This window comes from Centruroides sculpturatus, unplaced genomic scaffold (genome assembly GCF_000671375.1).
Source record: "Centruroides sculpturatus isolate CEXI.00-Female unplaced genomic scaffold, Cexi_2.0 scaffold858, whole genome shotgun sequence".
NCBI lineage: Eukaryota > Metazoa > Arthropoda > Arachnida > Scorpiones > Buthidae > Centruroides > Centruroides sculpturatus.
The window spans coordinates 184,269-205,183 of NW_019385050.1; the positions used below are offsets into that span (position 1 = coordinate 184,269).

The following is a 20,915-nucleotide window of genomic DNA, read 5'->3' on the forward strand; positions in this document are numbered from 1 at the left end:
AACATAAATAATGTACGCAAACATAAAATAGAATAAAATTAGCTTGTAAGCACTAAATTGACCTTTCTCTATTGCTAGACTTATTACATCACCACAGGACATCAGATTAGCCTTAGAAAATCACTATATTATTTCAAAAATGAATGCATTTCGGACCTTAAGTCCCTCTTCAGTATGTTGTACAATAAATAATTTTAAGATGGATATTAACACATTTACAGAGAAATTGCGACGATTGGTAAAATGACAATGATAAAATATTGATTACAGATCAGAATTTCCGTGTGTGATTTAACGTGCCGATTTGATGCATAGAACATTAAAATCAAACAAGCAATAAGACAAAAAATATACGTAATAATAGACACTGTTAAAAACAATAAAATAGAATAATAAACTGATACACTACTAAAACCATAAAATAATAAATAATAAACTGATATACTGTAAAATCAATGAGATGAACCAATGACCTGCAGTACATTCTAGAAAAAAAACGTATCATAGTAGATTAAAATTATTAAAATACTCAATTTTGCTTAAATTCATTTTTATCAAAATAAAACTTTCCATAAAAGATGGTCGAAGTTGCAAAGGGGAATTCGATTTCGAATATCAGGGAAATTCGGCTCAACTATTTCCGCTCTGTGGGCATTACAACTTATTAAAACATAACTGGAACTGTTTTTTGGAAAATAATCAAAATCGTTGCAAATTTTTGCTTAATATTTGGGTGAGCATAGCTCAGCAAGTATGCACATTCAAGATCTTTTAATTTAATTACACAATAACTATTATCTGGTGAGCCAACAGGCTACGTTGCATTCTACAGTCTTGTATAGTTCTAAAGTTATTAATTATTAAAGTGTAGCTTTTGTTTTGCACAATCAAGACATCATTATGTTTAATGCCACATTTTTGCTCTTAGCAAAGTCGGGCAAAAAATTAAAACATCATATTTTGATAGAAGAAGAGATGGTCTTTTCAATTCAATGAAAAAGAAAAAGATTAAGATGCTTCACCAGGCGAGATTTGCCTCTGAATGTTGGTAAAAATTAAATCTAATTTTTTTTTTTTTTTTGCATTTTTCAGTGGGCATATTTCTAAACCTGTGACAGCTATAAGCTTGAAATTTTAGAGAAATAATTACAATCATACACAGTTTTAAAACCCACAGTTTGGCTGTAAAAGAGTGTTTCCCCTCGTGTTACAGGCAATTGAAATGTGGCTTCTGTTTTATGAGAACGAATTTTATTCAAACTTTGGTGAAGATTTGTAAATAGAGTACATTTTATTGGAAGCTTCTGCTAGTATATCTGAATGGTCGACTTGAAACTATCTTATTTTACCAAGTTTCATGCTGTAATTGCTCGTGGTCAAAGCACAGCACAGAATAAAACAGCCTTGTGAGATAAATCCTATAGATATAGTGTGCCAACATTAGTACTCATTCTTTAAAACAGAAAATAATAATAAATATTATTATTCAAACAAGAACATCTTATATGTTTTTGTTTGGATATCAATTGTCTTTTGTCTCTACTTGAACATAAACCTTCTAACTCCCCAGTATTACTCTTTTTGGCAAACGTTTTCGACCCTACCAGGGTCTTCTTCAGGCTACCGTTTTAATAAATTCAAATATTGCAAAATCGAACAGTAATGGATTAAATGCGATTCAAATCCTAGAATGTCAACGTTTATATCAAAAATATAGAACACCACGTTCTTTCTCGATGACGTTAAAGCTTGCGTAAATTGCGCTTGTAATAAACGTCATTGTACTCAATTATGTGTGGGGTGTTTCTTCATAACAAAATTTCCATGCTTTAGAGATATTAACTGCGTCTTTGGAGTTAATACATGTGTTGTTTAATCCTGCTTCATAAGGCGGACAAAAGCAAATCTCTTGTTTTAATGAAGAGAGAAACGTATAGCTCGATGATGCAAGGATATATTAGGGACACGGACTGTGAGAGCATTGAAGAGGGATACCTTCATAAGTTACAAGTGCATGTAAAGCGTTTCACACAAACGGCATTTGCTAGAGAATGGGGATTGAACAGGGCATGGATAGCGTCTCCGGATACGCCTAGGCTATTCGCATTCGCTAAAACCCACAAGGAATACCCATCTATCAGGCCGATCCTAGATAAGGCTAGATCACCAACCAGAGCCCTGGAAAATGAAGTACACAAGCGCATATATGACCATATTAACGATTACAATTGGAGTATTAGGAACCCAATTGAGCTCATTGAAGAGTTGAAGAATCTCAGCATTACTGACTCCACTTATATCACAGTCCTGGACTTTGTTTCGCTATACCCATCCATAAAAATCGAACCGTGTTTCTGCGAGTTCAGAGATTTATTGCTCACATATCCAGGTGCCGTGGCTCGACGGAAGCACATTTTAGAGCTAGCGCACATATTGTGTTACTCATCTTTCTTCCGGTTTAACAACAAAACTTACATACAAAAGCGGGGGGTCCCAATGGGAAGCCCTCTTTCGGGAGACTTGTGTGAGCTAGTAATAAGGAAACTTGAGCAACAAATCATCCCTCTTTATAATTCCAACATGCTCCTGTACAGGAGATATGTGGATGATGTCCTTATCATATGGAGAACAGAACCTAACGTAAATATTTTCATAAAGGAAATGAACAACAACCCATATGGCCTAAAAATCAAACTAGACCAAAAAAGCAATAGAGCCGCACACTTCCTCGACTTAAACATTCAATTAATGAATAAGAGAATTTCTTACAAAGTTTTTTACAAAGAATGCTATGTACCAATGTTCATCCCGGCTAACTCAGAAGATCCTTACCCCTATAAGATAGCGGCATTTCGGGCATTGACTAAGAGGGCGTTCACCCACCACTCTGAATGGAAGGACACCATAGCAGAGCTGGAACATATCCAGGGAATGGCAACACAGCATGGGTACGGTAAGAACTTGGTATATAATATCGCAAGAGCATATATACGGAAAAGAGAAAGCAATACTCCGGACATCCCAGATGTTCCCCTTGACGGAAACAGTAAAAGAAAAATAGTAGAGTACAACCACCATCTGGCCAATATATACAGAGAAATCTCTTCCCGCACTAATAATAAGGTAACGTACAGTAGGCCAAGATCCATTTATAGCTTACTACGCAATGGGAAGGATACGCTAGACTTGAAATGCGCACCGGGAGTATATTCTATACCCATTTGGGATGACAGATTTAATAATAAATTGGTATATGTGGGATCAACCAAACGCTCCCTTCGCAAACGTCTCCAGGAGCATAAATATGATATAGATAATAATAAACACACCACCACCCTTTCAACCGTGGCCACAGAACCTGGAATAAGGGTGGATCTACAGAATGCCCGTATGGTAAGACTATCACAGCGTACGGACCAACTAAGAATTATGGAGACCTTAGAGATTTATAAAGCAGGATTAAACAACACATGTATTAACTCCAAAGACGCAGTTAATATCTCTAAAGCATGGAAATTTTGTTATGAAGAAACACCCCACACATAATTGAGTGCAATGTCGTTTATTACAAGCGCAATTTACGCAAGCTTTAACGTCATCGAGAAAGAATGTGGTGTTCTATATTTTTGATATAAACGTTGACATTCTAGGATTTGAATCGCATTTAATCCATTACTGTTCGATTTTGCAATATTTGAATTTATTAAAACGGTAGCCTGAAGAAGACCCTGGTAGGGTCGAAAACGTTTGCCAAAAAGAGTAATACTGGGGAGTTAGAAGGTTTATGTTCAAGTAGAGAGAATTATATTTCCTCCAGTGGTAGATAGGAAGTTCATTAATTGTCTTTTGTTTAATAATTGTATTATTACATAAGACATAAGACATAACAATTCGGTCGTCTGTCGCAAATTGTACGTCATTTTATAGAATGCTTTTGATATGCCGTTTAGAAAAATCGTTATAAAAAGTTTTAATTCGCATAAATTTGGATTTTTGTTTTTCTGGATAATATTTTGAATGAAATTCATTTGTTTCCATGCAATTTTACTTTTATAAGCATAAAATTCAGCCATAAAATCGAAATAGCTCTATTAGTAACCTCGTGAACTTTGACCTATCTACTCGGAAGTTTTGCCGCACCTCATTGATAACGAGAAAGGCCTAAGTTTAAAAGTCGAGCTTTCTAGACCCAGTAGTTTTTTCTCTACAAGCGTCTGCAGTGCTGAATGAAGAAAAGAAGAGAAATATAGCTTTTTTTGGCGAATTTTGCACTTTTCAATTGCTTTTATTTCGTAATTTTTCAGATATTACAGATATTGATAAATATTGCTACTGTGTTCATTCATAGTCACTAAAAAGCATATAATTACAAAGATGTAATTCCTACGTAGAATAAGGATTATATAAAGACTAGAATATGCTAATAATAAGATTATACACAGGAACAAAGCCTATGAAAGAAGAGTCTAGAGTCTATACAAAAATGGAAGCTCATTCCTCTTCGAAAACCATATAAATTTTTGATTTACATAAATAAATTTTAGTTTATATCATTTTCGCATCACCATTATTAGACAAAAGACTAAATTTTTAGACTCTTTCTATATTGTGTGTTCAATTGCCTACATCCCGTAGGACGTATTAACGCTATTAATAAGTTTCTTATACAAATTTTAATTTTTACAGTCCCCAAGAAATAGTCACTTCATTAATAAAATATGTATATAATTTAAGAAAAAAATATCTTTATATATACATTGTGTTATAAAATAGTGTTAATGTTCTCATAGTGTCCCTATTGATCTATTCTTGAATGAGAGATCACATTGACATCACATTTTCATGATGACGAAATGAATGGAAAAAAAAACACATCACAAATTTTTTTATATTTTGCAAGAAAATTTTAATAAATATTGGTGTTAAAACAATTATTTTACATACTTTAACAATTAGTTTCTTATACAGATTCCAGGACTGTATGGAATTTCGTTCTCTTTTTTGCAATAAAGTCCTTCTCCACATTTCCCTAATACATTCCAAATTCCTCCACAAGTTTCATTTTCACTCTAGAAATAAAGAAAGAACGTAATCATAATTTCTTAATCGCACAAAATTATATTTTAATTATTAATTTAGTTTTAAAAAATTAATTACTTTTCCACAAACGAGACAGCAATCGCAGATATCAGTCACAAGGCCAGAAGGACATTCATCATCACTTTTGTTATGACACTCGAACGTTCCACACATTTCACATGTCAGTGCACTCACACTTCATAAACATAAAATTACAATTAAATGAAACCATAATTATAATTCATTCAAGAAATTAATCTAGACTTACTATACGAAAATGGTGGCACATAAGTAGATGTAGAAGAAAATCCTATGCATTTTCCTGAAAGAAAAATTTAAAAAGGTGGATAAGATTTCATAATTTTTAAATTTTATATAAATTTTAAAATATTTTAAAACAAATAATTGATGAAATATTATTTAATGCATGTAACAAAACCTTGATTAAGTTTATTTTGTGTCAGCTGTATATAAACATATATTTTATACATGCACACAGAATGGCTCAAAAGTCACTTTACTATGATATATTTTCAGTACGTATAAATACTATAAATTTTCCCAAATAAATACTAAAAATAAAGGATATTCTTAGTTTAAAAACAAATAATATTTAGTTTAAAAAATATACTCTGACTTCAACTGTATACATATGTTTATACATAATATATATTTATGTATATCTAGAGAGAAAACATTATAATCATTAATAATATATACATTTATATATATACTCTATTAACACTACTAGTGGTAATTTATTAATGCAAATCTTACTTGTAAGAATTCACGTATGTAATCTTATGATTACTATATACTTAGTTTATCAAATGTTTATCGACTTACTGTTTAAAATCTTCAGATACGTCACACTGTTTTTAAAATTATTTCAAAAATAAAAGTATATGTAACTCCTCTTATATAAAACTGTTTCGTAACAGTTAAATTCCCTGAAAGATTTCATATTCTCGTTCTGAAAATAATAAAATTAAATTATCCAGATTAATATATTATTCAGTCTAATATATTAATTAGTAAGTAAATAAAAAAAGCATTATCTGCAAAAATTTATTATGTGTAGTACGGATCGGTTATATTTCCATCCCTCATCCAAGCAAGTTTGCCCAATGGGGTGCATTACATGACATCACAGTTGCACCCTTTACGGATGAATGTAATGTGACGTCTACAATGAGTTATTGTTATAAACATCCTTTCAATAGAAATTAATTGATGCCAATTCCGGAATGCTGCTTTGTGTTATCCTTTAATAGAACACGGCATTTTTTACCTAAATATTGACTTTATTATATAAATAAATTAAAATATTCGAATAAAACTATATTATTTAAACAAGAATATCAAATCTTTCAAAGATTAAAGGATTTCAACACATTTCCTGCTGAAAATAATTACGAAACATACTTATATATGTGATGTTTTTATCGTTAGATTTTTCTTTTTCTTTTTTTTTCTTTAATAAACTATAAAATATCTGAAGTAATTCAGCATAAATTACTTCGAGAATATAACTGTGATCAAGTAGATATAATTACGTACGAATTTCTTTATTATCCTAACATTTAGCAGTTGTATTGATAATTCATCAGGCATGATATTAATTTACATCAGGCCCTGTAAAGAGGGCAGCAGAACGATTTTGCTGGAGCCCAACAACAGACTGAGTCTATAATTTATTGTAAATCATTTATGTTATAATTTATTTAATTTTGAAACACTTTCAGTGTGTATGTGTGTGTGTCTTTGTGTGTGTGTTTGTGTTTGTGCGTGTATTGCATAACAAAGCGTTTTAAAAAATATTTTTAAGTTCGAAAGCCTTAAATTCTGAAATTCCTGTAAGTTGCAATACCTTGTAAAAGAAACCAGCAAAGAGTTGCTCAACTGTTTCGGCAACATTTAAAATTTTGGTAGCGCCATCTGTTATCACATTTCATTAAAATTTTAAAAATATTTTTCAACAGAAAGCACAGGAGTCATTAAGCTCCAAACAGGGTGAACAAAATCGTGCCACACACACACACACACACTAACATACATACAGACATTATTTCCGAATTTTTTTTGCATTTCTCGACGTTTCAAGTTGTCCTGAGCCCAAAAATGTAAATATCTGCTGAGTCATTCATTGACCGATCGCCATACTTTTTTAATTTCCCGGCTGTTAAATATAACAATCAACAACTATTGTGTAGAGTAGAAAGTTTAGTCTTTAATTAATTAATTAAGGAATGAACCTCTGAGTTTATGTTCTGATGCATTATAAATGAAATACAAGTATTTACATTATGATGGGGCAGTCACATAGTATCACTCAGTATCATTAACTAGAACCTTTATAAGGGCACGAGCGTCGCTGCATAAAGGACAAAAGAGACAAATTCTCCATATTTTCGTATCACAAATTTTTTCCTTTTAGCATATTTTTATTCCTATGCCCACATTTATTCCTATGCCACTAGGGTTGAATAGTAATTATTGTATACGTCTGTAAGTGCGTTTGTCCCATTAAAACTTTTTACTGAACTTTTAATTTTGTCTTCTTGAAGTAAGAGTTGTGAGGCCCAGACTTCCCGGTTACGCTACAGGTGCCACTTCTTTGCAAAAATCATAAAATCGTATAAATACGACTAAATAGAAATAAATCATGTTTAATATAAAAGATTAAATTTTAGACTCTCTATATATAGGTCTGAGTTTTTGGGCTCACTATATGGTCTGAGTTTTGGGGCCTTATGTATAAGGTTTGAGTTTTGGGCTCTCTATGACTTTGTTCACCCTATCCATGTGCCTATCAAAACTTTTAAAATCAATAATTATGTAAACTGTTCCATGCAAAGAGTACAATTTTAGAGAAATCAGTAATTCGCTGTACAGTACAATACAATACAGTACATTGAATTAATATTTCCTGCCTGAATTTACCATGTCAAATCAATATACTACAAAATTGTAAGACATAAGTTCGTCATTAAAACACTCCTTTTAAAAACGAATTAACTTCTCATACTTTTATTGATAGGAAGAGAAATTTTATTTTTACGAATTCTCAGGAAACTTGATATTCTTATCTAAAATCAGCAAAAACATTAGGTTGGGTACGAATAAAATAGGTAACGGAGCAATCAAAAGCAGTTTAAAATTGATTGATTGATACACTAATGGATGGATTGATGGAACTTTTTCTTTTTTATCCATGAATAATATCGATCGAATCTACAGACTTACTACTTCCAGTAATTTATTTAATGAGTCTAGCTATTCGTATGAATTGATTCGTGGCTACATAAAACATGCAAACTTCCTTCACTACAGAAGTCACTTCACAACTTTGCCCATATCAATTGGTTATAGTCGATTTCTTTCCAAGAGGAGTAATTTATTTCTATTTTCTTAACACTTAAAAATTTTATTGAATCTCGAAAATGTTTAAAACATTACTTTTTTCTGTGTAAAATGAAAATTTATTTAAATGTAGGCCTATCTTTTATGTCGATGGCTGCGTGACTTATAATAGGCAAATAAATTTAAATAGCTACTATCAATCATTTTATTAATATTTTTAATAAAATGGAAATTTTAAAATATTTATTTATTAATATTAAAGCGAATAAGTAAAGCAGTATCATATAATATTCTGAAATATCGCTTAGTGTAGCGATATTGACAGAGAGTGATTGGTATGTACAGGCCCTAAGCTATAACGTATAACAGGCTTTTCTCAGTAATAAAATAATGATATACGTAAACATTTGAGGCCCTAAAGTATAAGGCCTAAACTATAGACTCATACCGCGAGAGTCCAACACTGAATACCGGTATTGGTTCGCAAGTTTGCGTCTCAACAGGCTGGAGTTTTCTGACTTTTCTTTACATGTATAACGCCAAAACAGAGGCTAATTTCCCATACAAAGTCTTTCCAGGAAGCCTTGACAGATCGGCTATGTGTTGCTTTGCCTCATTTTATCAAACCAAACTATAACGCAAGGCCCTAAGCTGAGGTTTGTTTAGCTTAAATCCGGCCATGCATATGTATAGATATGTATTAATCTTTTATTCATAATGAAATAGTATTCTACACGAGTTTTTAAATGATAATGATATAATAGATATACTTATAGAGAAGAAATACAGTAAATTAAACCCAAAAACAACTTTACAATTTCAGAAATGGCACTTAGAATTCGTCTAGTTTCATTATATATGATGCAACTCCGAAATGACTGCATTCAATAATGTCATATCATTATCAGAGACATTTTACGTGTAACTTATAGGAAAACAGATTTTCTAAATTGCTACCTGATACTTGACTTTGTCATTCATTTATTACCAAACATGAGACGAATGTGCCATTTGTTGATTAGATAACAGTTCGTGTTATCTTCAAGTTATATAAGTATTTTGAAAAAGTTATTTCTTCGAAAAAGCGATAAAATTCCTATAAAAACTGAGAATATTTTCTATAATATTTGCATATTTATATATATTATACGTGTAGAAAGTACTGATTAAATTACAGTTGAAATTCTACGAGANATTACACTTTATACCTGCAAATCACTAGAAGTACAAATAAAACTTTTCCCTGTAATATCTGAGGTGCATTACTCCAGCAGTGGGAATCTTTCATTGTAAGCATCACACAATTTAAGAACCTTCACGTAAAGTTCATTTAAATTTAGTTTTATATTTATAAACCACAATTTATATACAGTTTATTCCAAGACAAATTTCTATTACAGAAGATGAACGTTGCCATTCTTTTCCTCCTGTTCACAGCCAGCTTTATATGGTAAATGTACATTGGTTTTATGTTTAAAAGTGAACAAATTCTTTATAATTTATCACTTTTTACTGTTTATAGTGTTAATGCAACTATATGTGTGCCGTGTGGAACGTACGATTGCAATAACAAAACTGAAATAGAATGTCCTGTTGGTGTCGTGTATGACGCCTGCTTTTGTTGTGCCGTTTGTGGAAAGGTAATTCTGTTTTTAACTACAAGTTTGATTATAAAGTTAACGAAATATGTTAATATTTATATTTGTTTTATTGTTTTAGGACAAGAACGAATCATGTGGAGGATATAATTATTCGGAAGGTGGATGCGGAAGAGGTCTTTATTGTCATACAGCAAATGGATCACCAGCAACAACTGTTGGAACCTGTAAAAAGAAGCCATCGTAAAAATAATATGACTTCTAATAAATTTTAACTTGAAAACAATTAAATATTTTGTTTATCTATATATACAGTAAAAATTTTTATAGTAACGATTCCAGTTTACACATGTTTCATTGTTATAAGCATGTACGGTAGGCCTATAAAGTAGAATCATTAAGTGCTACCTGCGGACGAAAATAGTGCTAGGGACGGATTTAGATGACGTCATCATACTCGATGTACGATGACGTGATATCTCCTAAGTTTTATATCCCTGTTACGTCGAGCCTCTTCCTTCATCACTCATTCGTCTCCATTACGGAGTCGGCTTAACCTTGTTACTCCTTTTTTACTCTTTAAAAAAGTCATGTTTATTATGCGTTCGGCAAGTACCAGAGTATCACAAACATAATACTTATGTAAACCATAGGACTTGAACCTGAATCCTCCACAGAGGCAGACTTCAAATTGCAGCCAAATAATGAGTAAAATGATCATTAAGTCTTACCTTACTGGAGATATGATACGAACTTCCTTTATCTCCTTACTCCGTCGACCTTTAACCTCAAAAATTTAATAACGTCGCTTCCCCTAATATTCAAACCTCTCTTCAAAATTTCAGAAAATTTCGACAAAAAGTACGAGAATTATTAACCTTAAAAGAGGGTGAACAAAAACAAGTATCGATTTCAAACAAACTTTACATAATTCAGGCTTTATATTAAAAGTTTTAATTTATAAAAGAGTAAACGATAGGACCATAAAAATCAAATAAATTGTTCAAATTTCAGTAGAATTGCAGAATTTATATTGTACAACAGAAAAATATTTTATATAGAAGAATACATCAAATACATTCATCTGACGAATGATTTTTTCCAATTTGTATACAATATATTTACTTAAATCATTTTATAGGACCATAAACTCGTTGATAAGAGAGAATTAATGTTAAAAAACTCTCTCTTCCTTCATATAGATTGGAAAAAATTTAAGTATGTTTATAGAAACCCTGACATAAACGTAATGTATAGGTTACTTGATTTTCTATAAACAAACCGAGTTGAAAACAATAATAAAATGTAAATAAAATAAATTTTAGGAATTACATTTGTTTAACCTCATGCAGTTACACTATTTAGTCTACTCCAATCAGATATGTAAATTTTATATACAATCTCTGTAATAAAATACAGTTTTCTCTAGGTTGGCAGCGCCAGATGATCTCTGGTAGTGATTTTTACAATTATCTTTACTTACAAAAATTTTTTGTACATATTGTTGAATATGGCTACAGGTTACGTTCATTTATAGCCATTAAAATCTTAAAATTACAAAATAAAGACATTGTGTTTGTTTTACTTAGACCCTATAGTACTGCCTATATCTAGTTTTCTCTAAGATTTATTATTGATATTAATCAGTTTCTTATATAAATTCCAATGTCTAATGCAAATAAAGAACCAAACACTCAACAAATAATTTGTCAGTTCATTAATAAAATATGTACGTAATTAAAAAACATGAAAATTTCTTCTGTACACATTGTATTATGAAATAATAATGTTAACACCAGCGGCTGCTCCAGACTATAAAAAGAGCATCGTACATTATGTAAGAAGCTTGAAACTTTATGATTCAACATCCGACCATGGGTCGCTTTGTCTAGCTTTTTGTATTGATGCAAGACTATTGTATAATCTACTTGTGAAAAACTCTCCCAAAAATATTATTAATAAGAGCATCAAGATTTTTATTTTTCGCAAATTTTCAATCAATCGTCGACTATTGACTGCCATTTTGGGCTACTTCTGCTCCACATGTTCATCGAAAAAATAGAAATTCTCACAATATGATATACGTTCTTATAATCTGGGCGTGGTAGCAAGATGCATGGTATCACGAAATTTTCGTTTGCTTGTTTCACTGTTTTCATGCATTTAAATATATCCTTTTAATTATATTTGAGTAAAGATAAACATCTTTATGTTATACAGTATTTTTGTATACATATTTAATTGTTACCTCGTTTGGTCATCTCGGTGTGGTTCTACCAATTGTCCAATTCGACAATTTTTAATTAACAACACTAAAAAATAGGTGTTATAGTAATAGAATGTATGGGTGTATAAGTATAATATATAGAAACATGCGTTTATATAAAAGAAATTCCGATTAACTGACTTTTCAACCATCTTATATATATAGGGGAGACCGGGGCAACTTCGGCATGCGGGGCAAGTTTGTCAAGCGCTTTTTTTTAAAAACAAATTAAAAGGAGACTTTGGTTATAGGTTAGGCAGTTGAGTTTTATTGGTGGCTTGTTGAGTGTAGTGTTTTTNTAGTGATTTTTACAATTATCTTTACTTACAAAAATTTTTTGTACATATTGTTGAATATGGCTACAGGTTACGTTCATTTATAGCCATTAAAATCTTAAAATTACAAAATAAAGACATTGTGTTTGTTTTACTTAGACCCTATAGTACTGCCTATATCTAGTTTTCTCTAAGATTTATTATTGATATTAATCAGTTTCTTATATAAATTCCAATGTCTAATGCAAATAAAGAACCAAACACTCAACAAATAATTTGTCAGTTCATTAATAAAATATGTACGTAATTAAAAAACATGAAAATTTCTTCTGTACACATTGTATTATGAAATAATAATGTTAACACCAGCGGCTGCTCCAGACTATAAAAAGAGCATCGTACATTATGTAAGAAGCTTGAAACCTTATGATTCAACATCCGACCATGGGGCGCTTTGTCTCGCTTTTTGTATTGATGCAAGACTATTGTATAATCTACTTGTGAAAAACTTTCCCAAAAATATTATTAATAAGAGCATCAAAATTTTTATTCTTCGCAAATATTCAATCAATCGTCGACTATTGACTGCCATTTTGGGCTACTTCTGTTCCACATGTTCATCGAAAAAATAGAAATTCTCACAATATGATATACGTTCTTATAATCTGGGCGTGGTAGCAAGATGCATGGTATCACGAAATTTTCGTTTGTTTGTTTCCCTGTTTTCATGCATTAAATATATCCTTTTAATTATATTTGAGTAAAGATAAACATCTTTATGTTATACAGTATTTTTGTATACATATTTAATTGTTACCTCGTTTGGTCATCTCGGTGTGGTTCCTACCAATTGTCCAATTCGACAATTTTTAACAACACTAAGAAATAGGTGTTATAGTAATAGAATGTATGGGTGTATAAGTATAATATATAGATACATGCGTTTATATAAAAGAAATTCCGATTAACTGACTTTTCAACCATCTTATAATATATATTTATATAATGTTCATACATTAATGACATGAGGTAAACAGGATTCTATTAATTTCAATAAAATATATTACATAAATTATTTACGTTTTAAAATATTTTAAAATCTTAAAATAATAATAATAAAATTATAAAATTTTATCTACAATCTTAAATATCTTTCACAGCTCTCATCACCGAACATTTTTTGAGGAAAATGCATAGGATTTTCTTCTGTGTCTACTTATGTGCCACCGTTTTCGTATAGTAAATTTGGTTAATTACATGATTTAATTACAGTTACTGTTTCATTTAATTGTAATTTTATGTTTATTAAGTGTGGATGCACTCAGATGTTTACTGTGCAGAACGTACGAGTAACAAAAGTAAAGATGAATGTCCTTCTGGCCTTGTCACTGATATCTGCGATTGCTGTCTCGTTTGTGGAAAAGTAATTAATTTTTTAAAACTAAATTAATAATTAAAATATAATTTTGTGCGATTAAGAAATCATAATTACATTCTCCTTTATTTCTAGAGTGAAGATGAAGATTGTGAAGGATTTGGGAATCAATTGGGAACATGTGAAAATGAACTTTACTGTGAAAAAGCGAGCGAAATTTCATACAGTCCTGGAATTTTTAAAATAATCTAATTATTGAAAGATGCAAATTAATTATTGTAACACTACTATAAATTAAAATTTTCTTTCAAAATTTTAAAAAATTCGTGATTCTTTTCTTCTTGTTTTATTCATTTCATCATAATGTCACGTCAGTGTGATCTCTTACGTATGAACGGATCAACATGAACACTATGAGAATATTAACACCAATATTTTATAATAGACTGTACACATAAAGATATTTTCATGTGTTTATATTATGTACTATACATGTTTTATTAATGAAATTACAAGTTATCTGTTGAGTGAGTTGCTGTAAAGATTCAAATTTGTGTCAGAAACTCATTAACACGTCCTAAAGAATAGCCATGTATAAACAATTCAATAGAGTATACTATACATATAGAAAGGTCGAGTAGGGTGTAAGTAGAGTAAGTACAGTACTATCAATAGATTTCTTTAATTTTATTGTATAATTACAAATTTGTTAATCAGTATAAAACAACCTCACCTATATCCATATTCAGTAATAAATAGAATAAATTTCAGAAGGAAGGATAGTTACAAAAATCAACACCAGAGATCAACTGGTGCAGCCAACCTAGAGAAAACTGTATTTTAATACAATAACATCCCGCTTAATGCTGATTCAATATAACGCTGTCTGCTCGAAGCCTAAAAAAAAGCTGAAAATTTTTGCCGATTTAAATTATCGCGGCATTTTATTGATTCGTACATAATACAATTATTTACGAACACGAACCAATCAGAAAAAGGTGGCAAAAAGGTGTACTTTCTTTAATTCTATGTTCGTTTTGTGAATTTCGAAAAAAATATAACATCATGGATGCCATAGGCAATATCGGATTCGCTTGGCAAAAATTAACTGATAAATGCACGAACGAAGTGTGGAAGAAATTATGGATGAAGATATCCAAGAATTCTCAACGAGAAGATCCTATCGCTGTATCGTTAGATTGATCAAACTCAATCTAATCGATATAGCAGGATTAGGAGATTTAGACGAACAGGATATTGAGGAGTTACCGCAGGTTTCTGGTGAGAGTCTTATCAACGACGACCTTCGAGAACTGGCAGAACAAGGAATCCATGTAGAACTAGAAAATAGTGATTCTGAAAACGAAGAACCCAAAAAATTTCTTTACAGATTTTCTTAGTAAAAGTTTGGTAACGATAACCGAAATCGTTGATCAAATTGTAGCAAATGATCTAGGAGTGCAAAAGCAAAACGAGGCGTTTTGGATGCGATCTTCTGCTACCGACATTTGCTTAAGGAAAGAAAAAACGACAAATGAAACTTCGCGACTTTATTGCAAAAAAACAAGAATTTCAGAAAAGTCAGGACCTTCGTCACAAAAAATGAACTAATTAATATAGAAAAAATGAGCTAATTAATATATTATTATACATTTCTGTGTGCATATGTTTACGTGTTATTTAACATATATTATTATACAAATATAAAAATGACTTAAAGTAATTTTTTTTATTTTCGGTCGCGTGTTATCCNATTTCAAATTTAGTTGTCCTTAAATTGTGTGTGATGCTTACAGCTAAAAATCCCCACGGATAATGCACCTCAGATATTATAGGGAAAATGGAAAACTTTATTGCAAAAAAACAAGAATTTCAGAAAAGTCAGGACCTTCGTCACAAAAAATGAACTAATTAATATAGAAAAAATGAGCTAATTAATATATTATTATACATTTCTGTGTGCATATGTTTACGTGTTATTTAACATATATTATTATACAAATATAAAAATGACTTAAAGTAATTTTTTTTATTTTCGGTCGCGTGTTTTCCTATCCCTATTTACTCTACGTTAAAATGACGTTGTTTAACGCTGTTTCGTTTCGCGCTTTATCGTCTAGGAATGCATCCCTCGCATTAATCGGGGTCTTACTGTACAGATATGTATAAAATTTACATATACCACTTGTTTGATATTGTGTCTCATTACTTTGATATACACTCTACGTTAATAAGATAACTTTAAGCTAGACTATTTTCAGCTTTGTCCACGAAAACAAATTTCATTCATTTTGATAACGTAATACTGTGGTGTAACATACAATAGAAAACAAGACTAAATAACATAATGTACATAAAGTGAAATAAAATTATTGTTAAAATGTAGATCTGTGGGCACTAAATCGACATTACCACTTATTAAAATAAAATTGAAACACTTAGTAAAGACGTAAGCCTGTTGCTGTAAAGGATCCGGGTTCGAGTCCTGAAGGTTTCATAAGTGTTATATGCTTTAAACGTCAGGCATATTTTTTCACTCCCCGTTTGGTTTTATTATTGACTCGCTGAACCCAAAATGAGCTGACTTTTTTCATAGGTTCAGCTGAGTCCATAACGGAGATAGACGGTGGTGAAGGAAGAAATCTGGCGTATCAGGAACCTAACACATAAAATTATGATTAATAAAAGAAATATCACTTATGGGTCTGCAGCACTCAGGCACCACAGACTGAATGCCTTGTTAAAATAGAAGAGGCGGTTCCGAAAATTTTTCAGTGCCCCAAACAGATAGAAGTTATGTCACTATGTGACTTCCACCTCTTTGGAGACTTCCGGGAACAAATCAGTGTATAGATTTTGTGGAATACAAGTACAGATTGTGTGGAAAGACTTCAAACTGCGTATCTTGAAGCAACATTCTTAAGAATCTCATGGTATTTCAGCTCATCATGAATGATTTTGTATGCTGATTCATGTGTAATTTCAAAATTTCAAAGCCACCTCATCTACAGTTACACGTCGATTTTCTCGTATTAGGTCACCAACTACTTAAACAGTATAAGTGCACATGAAACTGTGCAGCCGTCTTAATCAGAAAGCACCTTTGTGGAAGGAAATGATACCGCTTCCGAATTTTTCAATCCATTTCAGCACTTATTTCTGTAAAAAAAAAAAAAACAATTTTTCTTGTAGCTTGCAACTTTTAACAATGAACATAGATATATTTCAAGCCGTTTGCGTGCAAGAATTTGCCTCAGCACACACAAATCAATTTTTGAGCAAAACCCAATTGATTTATTTTGGATGCTCGTTAGTTACAGCATATGACAACGAAACCTGTGTAAACCGGAATTGTACGTTTTTCCGTTTAGACAGGTTTTTGTTTTAGACAAGTTTACTGCAAATATAGTTAAACAAAGACTTTAGAACAAGATTTACGCATTAATAAAAGAAAATTCCGAAAATTTGTGCCATAATTGTTGTTTTGTTTGCTTAATAGAATTACCTCTTTCGAATTGTGTAGTGTGTAACAAAATATTCTATATACTCTTCACTATAACGAATTTACAAAATATTAGCAAAATTTTGTTTTCAGTTTAAAATTTATTAAAAATCATTTAGTTTTAAGATAAAATCTTTTTACAAATTCCATCAGTTGTCGCTGGTGATCCGTTTTCTGTATAACAATAAAGTCCTCTTCCACATCTACCTTTTAGATACGAAAACCCTCCACATAATTCGTTCTCGTTCTAAACCAATAATTAAAAAAAACTTTTAATCATCATGAAAATGTCACGCCAGTGTGATCTCTTACGTAAGAACGGATCAACATGAACACTATGAGAATATTAACACCAATATTTTATAATAGACTGTACACATAAAGATATTTTTATGTGTTTATATTATGTACTGTACATGTTTTATTAATGAAATTACAAGTTATCTGTTGAGTGAGTTGCTGTAAAGATTCAAATTTGTGTCAGAAACTCATTAACACGTCCTAAAGAATAGCCATGTATAAACAATTCAATAGAGTATACTATACATATAGAAAGGTCGAGTAGGGTGTAAGTAGAGTAAGTACAGTACTATCAATAGATTTCTTTAATTTTATTGTATAATTACAAATTTGTTAATCAGTATAAAATAACGTAACTTATAGCCATATTCAGTAATATATAGAATAAATTTCAGAAGGAAGGATAGTTACAAAAATCACTACCAGAGATTATCTGGTGCAGCCAACCTAGAGAAAACTGTATTTTAATACAGTAACATCCCGCTTAATGCTGATTCGATATAACGCCGTCTGCTCGAAGCCTAAAAAAAAGCTGAAAATTTACGCCGATTTAAATTATCGCGGCATTTTATTGATTCGTACATAATACGATTATTTTTCAGTGCTCCAAACAGATAGAAGTTACGTCACTATGTGACTTCCACCTCTTTGAAGACTTCCGGGGACAAATCAGTGAAAAGATTTTGTGGAATACAAATACAGATTGTGTAGAAAGACTTCAAACTGCGTATCTTGAAGCAACATTCCTGAGAATCATGGTATTTCAGCTCATCATGAATGATTTTGTATGCTGATTCATGTGTAATTTCAAAATTTCAAAGCCACTCCATCCACAGTTACACGCCGATTTTCTCGTATTAGGTCACCAACTGCTTGAACAGTATCGGTGTTCATGAAACTATGTGGCCATCTTAATCAGAAAGCATTTTTGTGGAAGGAAATGATACCGCTTCCGAATTTTTCAATCTATTTGAGCACTTATTTCTGTAAAAAAAAAAAAAAAAAAAAAAAATTTTTCTTGTAGCTTGCAACTTTTAACAATGAACATAGATATATTTCAAGCCGTTTGCGTGCAAGAATTTGCCTCAGCACACACAATTCAACTTTTGAGCAAAGCTCAATTGATTCATTTTGGATGCTCGTTAGTTACAGCATATGACAATGAAACCTGTGTAAACCGGAATTGTACGTATTTTCGTTTAGGCAGGTTTCTGTTTTAGACAAATTTTACTGCATATATAGTTAAACAAAAATTTTAGAATAAGATTTACGCATTAATAAAAGAAAATTCCGAAAATTTGTGCCATAATTGTTGTTTTGTTTGCTTAGTATAATTATCTCTTTCGAATTGTGTAGTCTGTAACAAAATATTCTATATACTTTTCACTATAACGAATTTATAAAAGATTAACAAAATTTTATGTTTTCAGCTTAAAATTTATTAAAAGTTATTTAGTTTTAAGATAAAATCTTTTTACAGATTCCATCAGTTGTCGCTGGTGATCCGTTTTCTGTATAACAATAAAGTCCTCTTCCACATCTACCTTTTAGATACGAAAACCCTCCACATAATTCGTTCTCGTTCTAAACCAATAATTAAAAAAAACTTGAATATTAGCATATTTTGTTAAATATTATATAGTTATAAACAAATTACCTTTCCACAAACGGCACAACAATTACAAGCGTCAATTACAATACCAACAGGACATTCTATTTCAGTTTTGTTATTGCAATCGTACGTTCCACACGGCAAACAGGTAAGTGAATTAACACTGTAAACAGTAAAAAGTGATGAATTATAAAGAATTTGTTTACTTTTAAACAGAAAAACAGTGTACAGTATATTTACCATATAAAGCTGGCTGTGAACAGGAGGAAAAGAATGGCAATGTTCATCTTCTGTAATAGAAATTTGTCTTGGAATAAACTGGACACAGTGTAAATTGTGGTCTATAAGTATAGAACTAAATTTCAAATTTAGTTGTCCTTAAATTGTGTGTGATGCTTACAGCTAAAAATCCCCACGGATAATGCACCTCAGATATTATAGGGAAAATGGAAAATTTAATTTGTAGTTTCAAAGATTTAGCAGGTAATTAAAGTACAAAGTAGATACGTGATATTATTTTCTACTAATACCATTTTCTATTACCATACAATAATAAATCCAGAAATCTTTGTAGGGGTGCAGAAAGAAAAAAGTATGCCTTAAGAAACTTTTTACTCTCTGAGGTACTCGGCTTCACTCGGGTATAACTGTTACAAAGAAATGACGCTGCGCCTGCTTACCCTCTAAATTCGTCCCTGATGCCATACGCAATAAGCAGAGTTATGTTACTCACAATTCTGCTTATTGCAACTTTTCGGAGTTTACCAATTTCAGAACTTAAAAACAATTTTAAAAACACATTGCTATAAAATACACGCACACATTGAAAGTGTTCCTAAATTATTAAACACATTAAAACATGAAGTATAAGAAATAAATTTTGGGGCTCATCTATGTTTGCGCTCTAGAAAAATCGTTTTTATGCATTCCTTTACAGGCACTGATATAAATTAACATTGTTTCTGATGAATTATATATTAATATATAATTATTAAATGTTAAGATTAAAAAGGAATTCATATATAGTTATACTTACTTTATTGCAGTTATATTCTTGAAATATTTTATGCAGAACTGCTTCAGATATTTTATAGTTTACTAGCTTATCTGTCGCGCATTGCTGCGATCTCAGAAGAAACGAAATTCAAGCAAACTCGTTATGATAAAATTAAATTTTCATTTTATCATTTTTATTGAAACTTATTATTATTATTCATTTTCATCGGGAAAACATTTCAAAGTGTCGTTTCAATTCTATTTATTTATTGAAGTGCTTTTGGATACACGATATTTTTTGTTTTTCCGTCTGGTGCGTACACGAATAGCCTAAATCAGAAGGTTTTCCGACGCGTGAACCGGCCACATAGTTGTCCATGCGAGAAGCACGAATTCTCCAAATTTAACCCACACACTCACAGCGATTGTCAGAAGTGCGATATTTATCATTTTTATATATTTTTTAAAATACTTTATAATTTTCATTATTTAATTGCTCCTTCCTCTCTTCCTTGGCATGTTGTGAAATTTCTAATAGTTGGATAATAA

The 20,915-nt window shown here is 31.0% G+C and overlaps 4 protein-coding genes across 4 annotated transcripts; 2 read left to right on the top strand and 2 right to left on the bottom strand.

Moving 5' to 3' along the window:
- Positions 1 to 1,941: 1,941 nt before the first annotated feature.
- Positions 1,942 to 3,546, top strand: LOC111633935. The gene has a single exon (XM_023378591.1). The coding sequence runs from the start codon at positions 1,942 to 1,944 to the stop codon at positions 3,544 to 3,546; it is 1,605 nt and encodes a 534-aa protein (XP_023234359.1).
- A 1,323-nt stretch (positions 3,547 to 4,869) lies between these two features.
- On the bottom strand, positions 4,870 to 5,896 carry LOC111633944 (venom protein 302-like). Its single transcript, XM_023378598.1, has 4 exons — positions 5,857 to 5,896; positions 5,348 to 5,401; positions 5,158 to 5,275; positions 4,870 to 5,069 (listed from the first exon to the last, which is right to left on the bottom strand). Exons 2-4 carry the CDS (start codon positions 5,395 to 5,397, stop codon positions 4,953 to 4,955), a joined length of 285 nt encoding a protein of 94 aa, XP_023234366.1. The 5' UTR covers positions 5,398 to 5,401; positions 5,857 to 5,896; the 3' UTR covers positions 4,870 to 4,952.
- LOC111633938 (cysteine-rich motor neuron 1 protein-like) lies at positions 5,337 to 14,208 on the top strand. Its single transcript, XM_023378592.1, has 6 exons — positions 5,337 to 5,422; positions 9,843 to 9,892; positions 9,965 to 10,082; positions 10,162 to 10,267; positions 13,892 to 14,004; positions 14,092 to 14,208. The coding sequence occupies exons 2-6, from the start codon at positions 9,846 to 9,848 to the stop codon at positions 14,206 to 14,208; spliced, it is 501 nt and encodes a 166-aa protein (XP_023234360.1). The 5' UTR covers positions 5,337 to 5,422; positions 9,843 to 9,845.
- Positions 14,209 to 19,210: 5,002 nt separating this feature from the next.
- On the bottom strand, positions 19,211 to 20,459 carry LOC111633933 (single insulin-like growth factor-binding domain protein-2). The gene is made up of 4 exons (XM_023378589.1): positions 20,407 to 20,459; positions 19,611 to 19,711; positions 19,416 to 19,533; positions 19,211 to 19,342 (listed from the first exon to the last, which is right to left on the bottom strand). The coding sequence occupies exons 2-4, from the start codon at positions 19,655 to 19,657 to the stop codon at positions 19,217 to 19,219; spliced, it is 291 nt and encodes a 96-aa protein (XP_023234357.1). The 5' UTR covers positions 19,658 to 19,711; positions 20,407 to 20,459; the 3' UTR covers positions 19,211 to 19,216.
- Positions 20,460 to 20,915: the final 456 nt, after the last annotated feature.

What these genes read in the sequence shown, in the direction of transcription:
- LOC111633935 (XM_023378591.1), top strand. Translation starts at nt 1,942, where the DNA reads ATGATGCAAGGATATATTAGGGACACGGACTGTGAGAGCATTGAAGAG.
- LOC111633944 (XM_023378598.1), bottom strand. Translation starts at nt 5,397, where the DNA reads ATGCATAGGATTTTCTTCTACATCTACTTATGTGCCACCATTTTCGTA. An exon ending in TGTGCCACCATTTTCGTATA is followed by an intron (nt 5,276 to 5,347) that starts GTAAGTCTAGAT and finishes ATGTTTATGAAG; the next exon opens with TGTGAGTGCACTGACATGTG. An exon ending in GCTGTCTCGTTTGTGGAAAA is followed by an intron (nt 5,070 to 5,157) that starts GTAATTAATTTT and finishes CTTTATTTCTAG; the next exon opens with AGTGAAAATGAAACTTGTGG.
- LOC111633938 (XM_023378592.1), top strand. Translation starts at nt 9,846, where the DNA reads ATGAACGTTGCCATTCTTTTCCTCCTGTTCACAGCCAGCTTTATATG. An exon ending in AGCAACAACTGTTGGAACCT is followed by an intron (nt 10,268 to 13,891) that starts GTAAAAAGAAGC and finishes ATGTTTATTAAG; the next exon opens with TGTGGATGCACTCAGATGTT. An exon ending in GCTGTCTCGTTTGTGGAAAA is followed by an intron (nt 14,005 to 14,091) that starts GTAATTAATTTT and finishes CTTTATTTCTAG; the next exon opens with AGTGAAGATGAAGATTGTGA.
- LOC111633933 (XM_023378589.1), bottom strand. Translation starts at nt 19,657, where the DNA reads ATGAACATTGCCATTCTTTTCCTCCTGTTCACAGCCAGCTTTATATG. An exon ending in TTCACAGCCAGCTTTATATG is followed by an intron (nt 19,534 to 19,610) that starts GTAAATATACTG and finishes TACTGTTTACAG; the next exon opens with TGTTAATTCACTTACCTGTT. An exon ending in GTTGTGCCGTTTGTGGAAAG is followed by an intron (nt 19,343 to 19,415) that starts GTAATTTGTTTA and finishes TTATTGGTTTAG; the next exon opens with AACGAGAACGAATTATGTGG.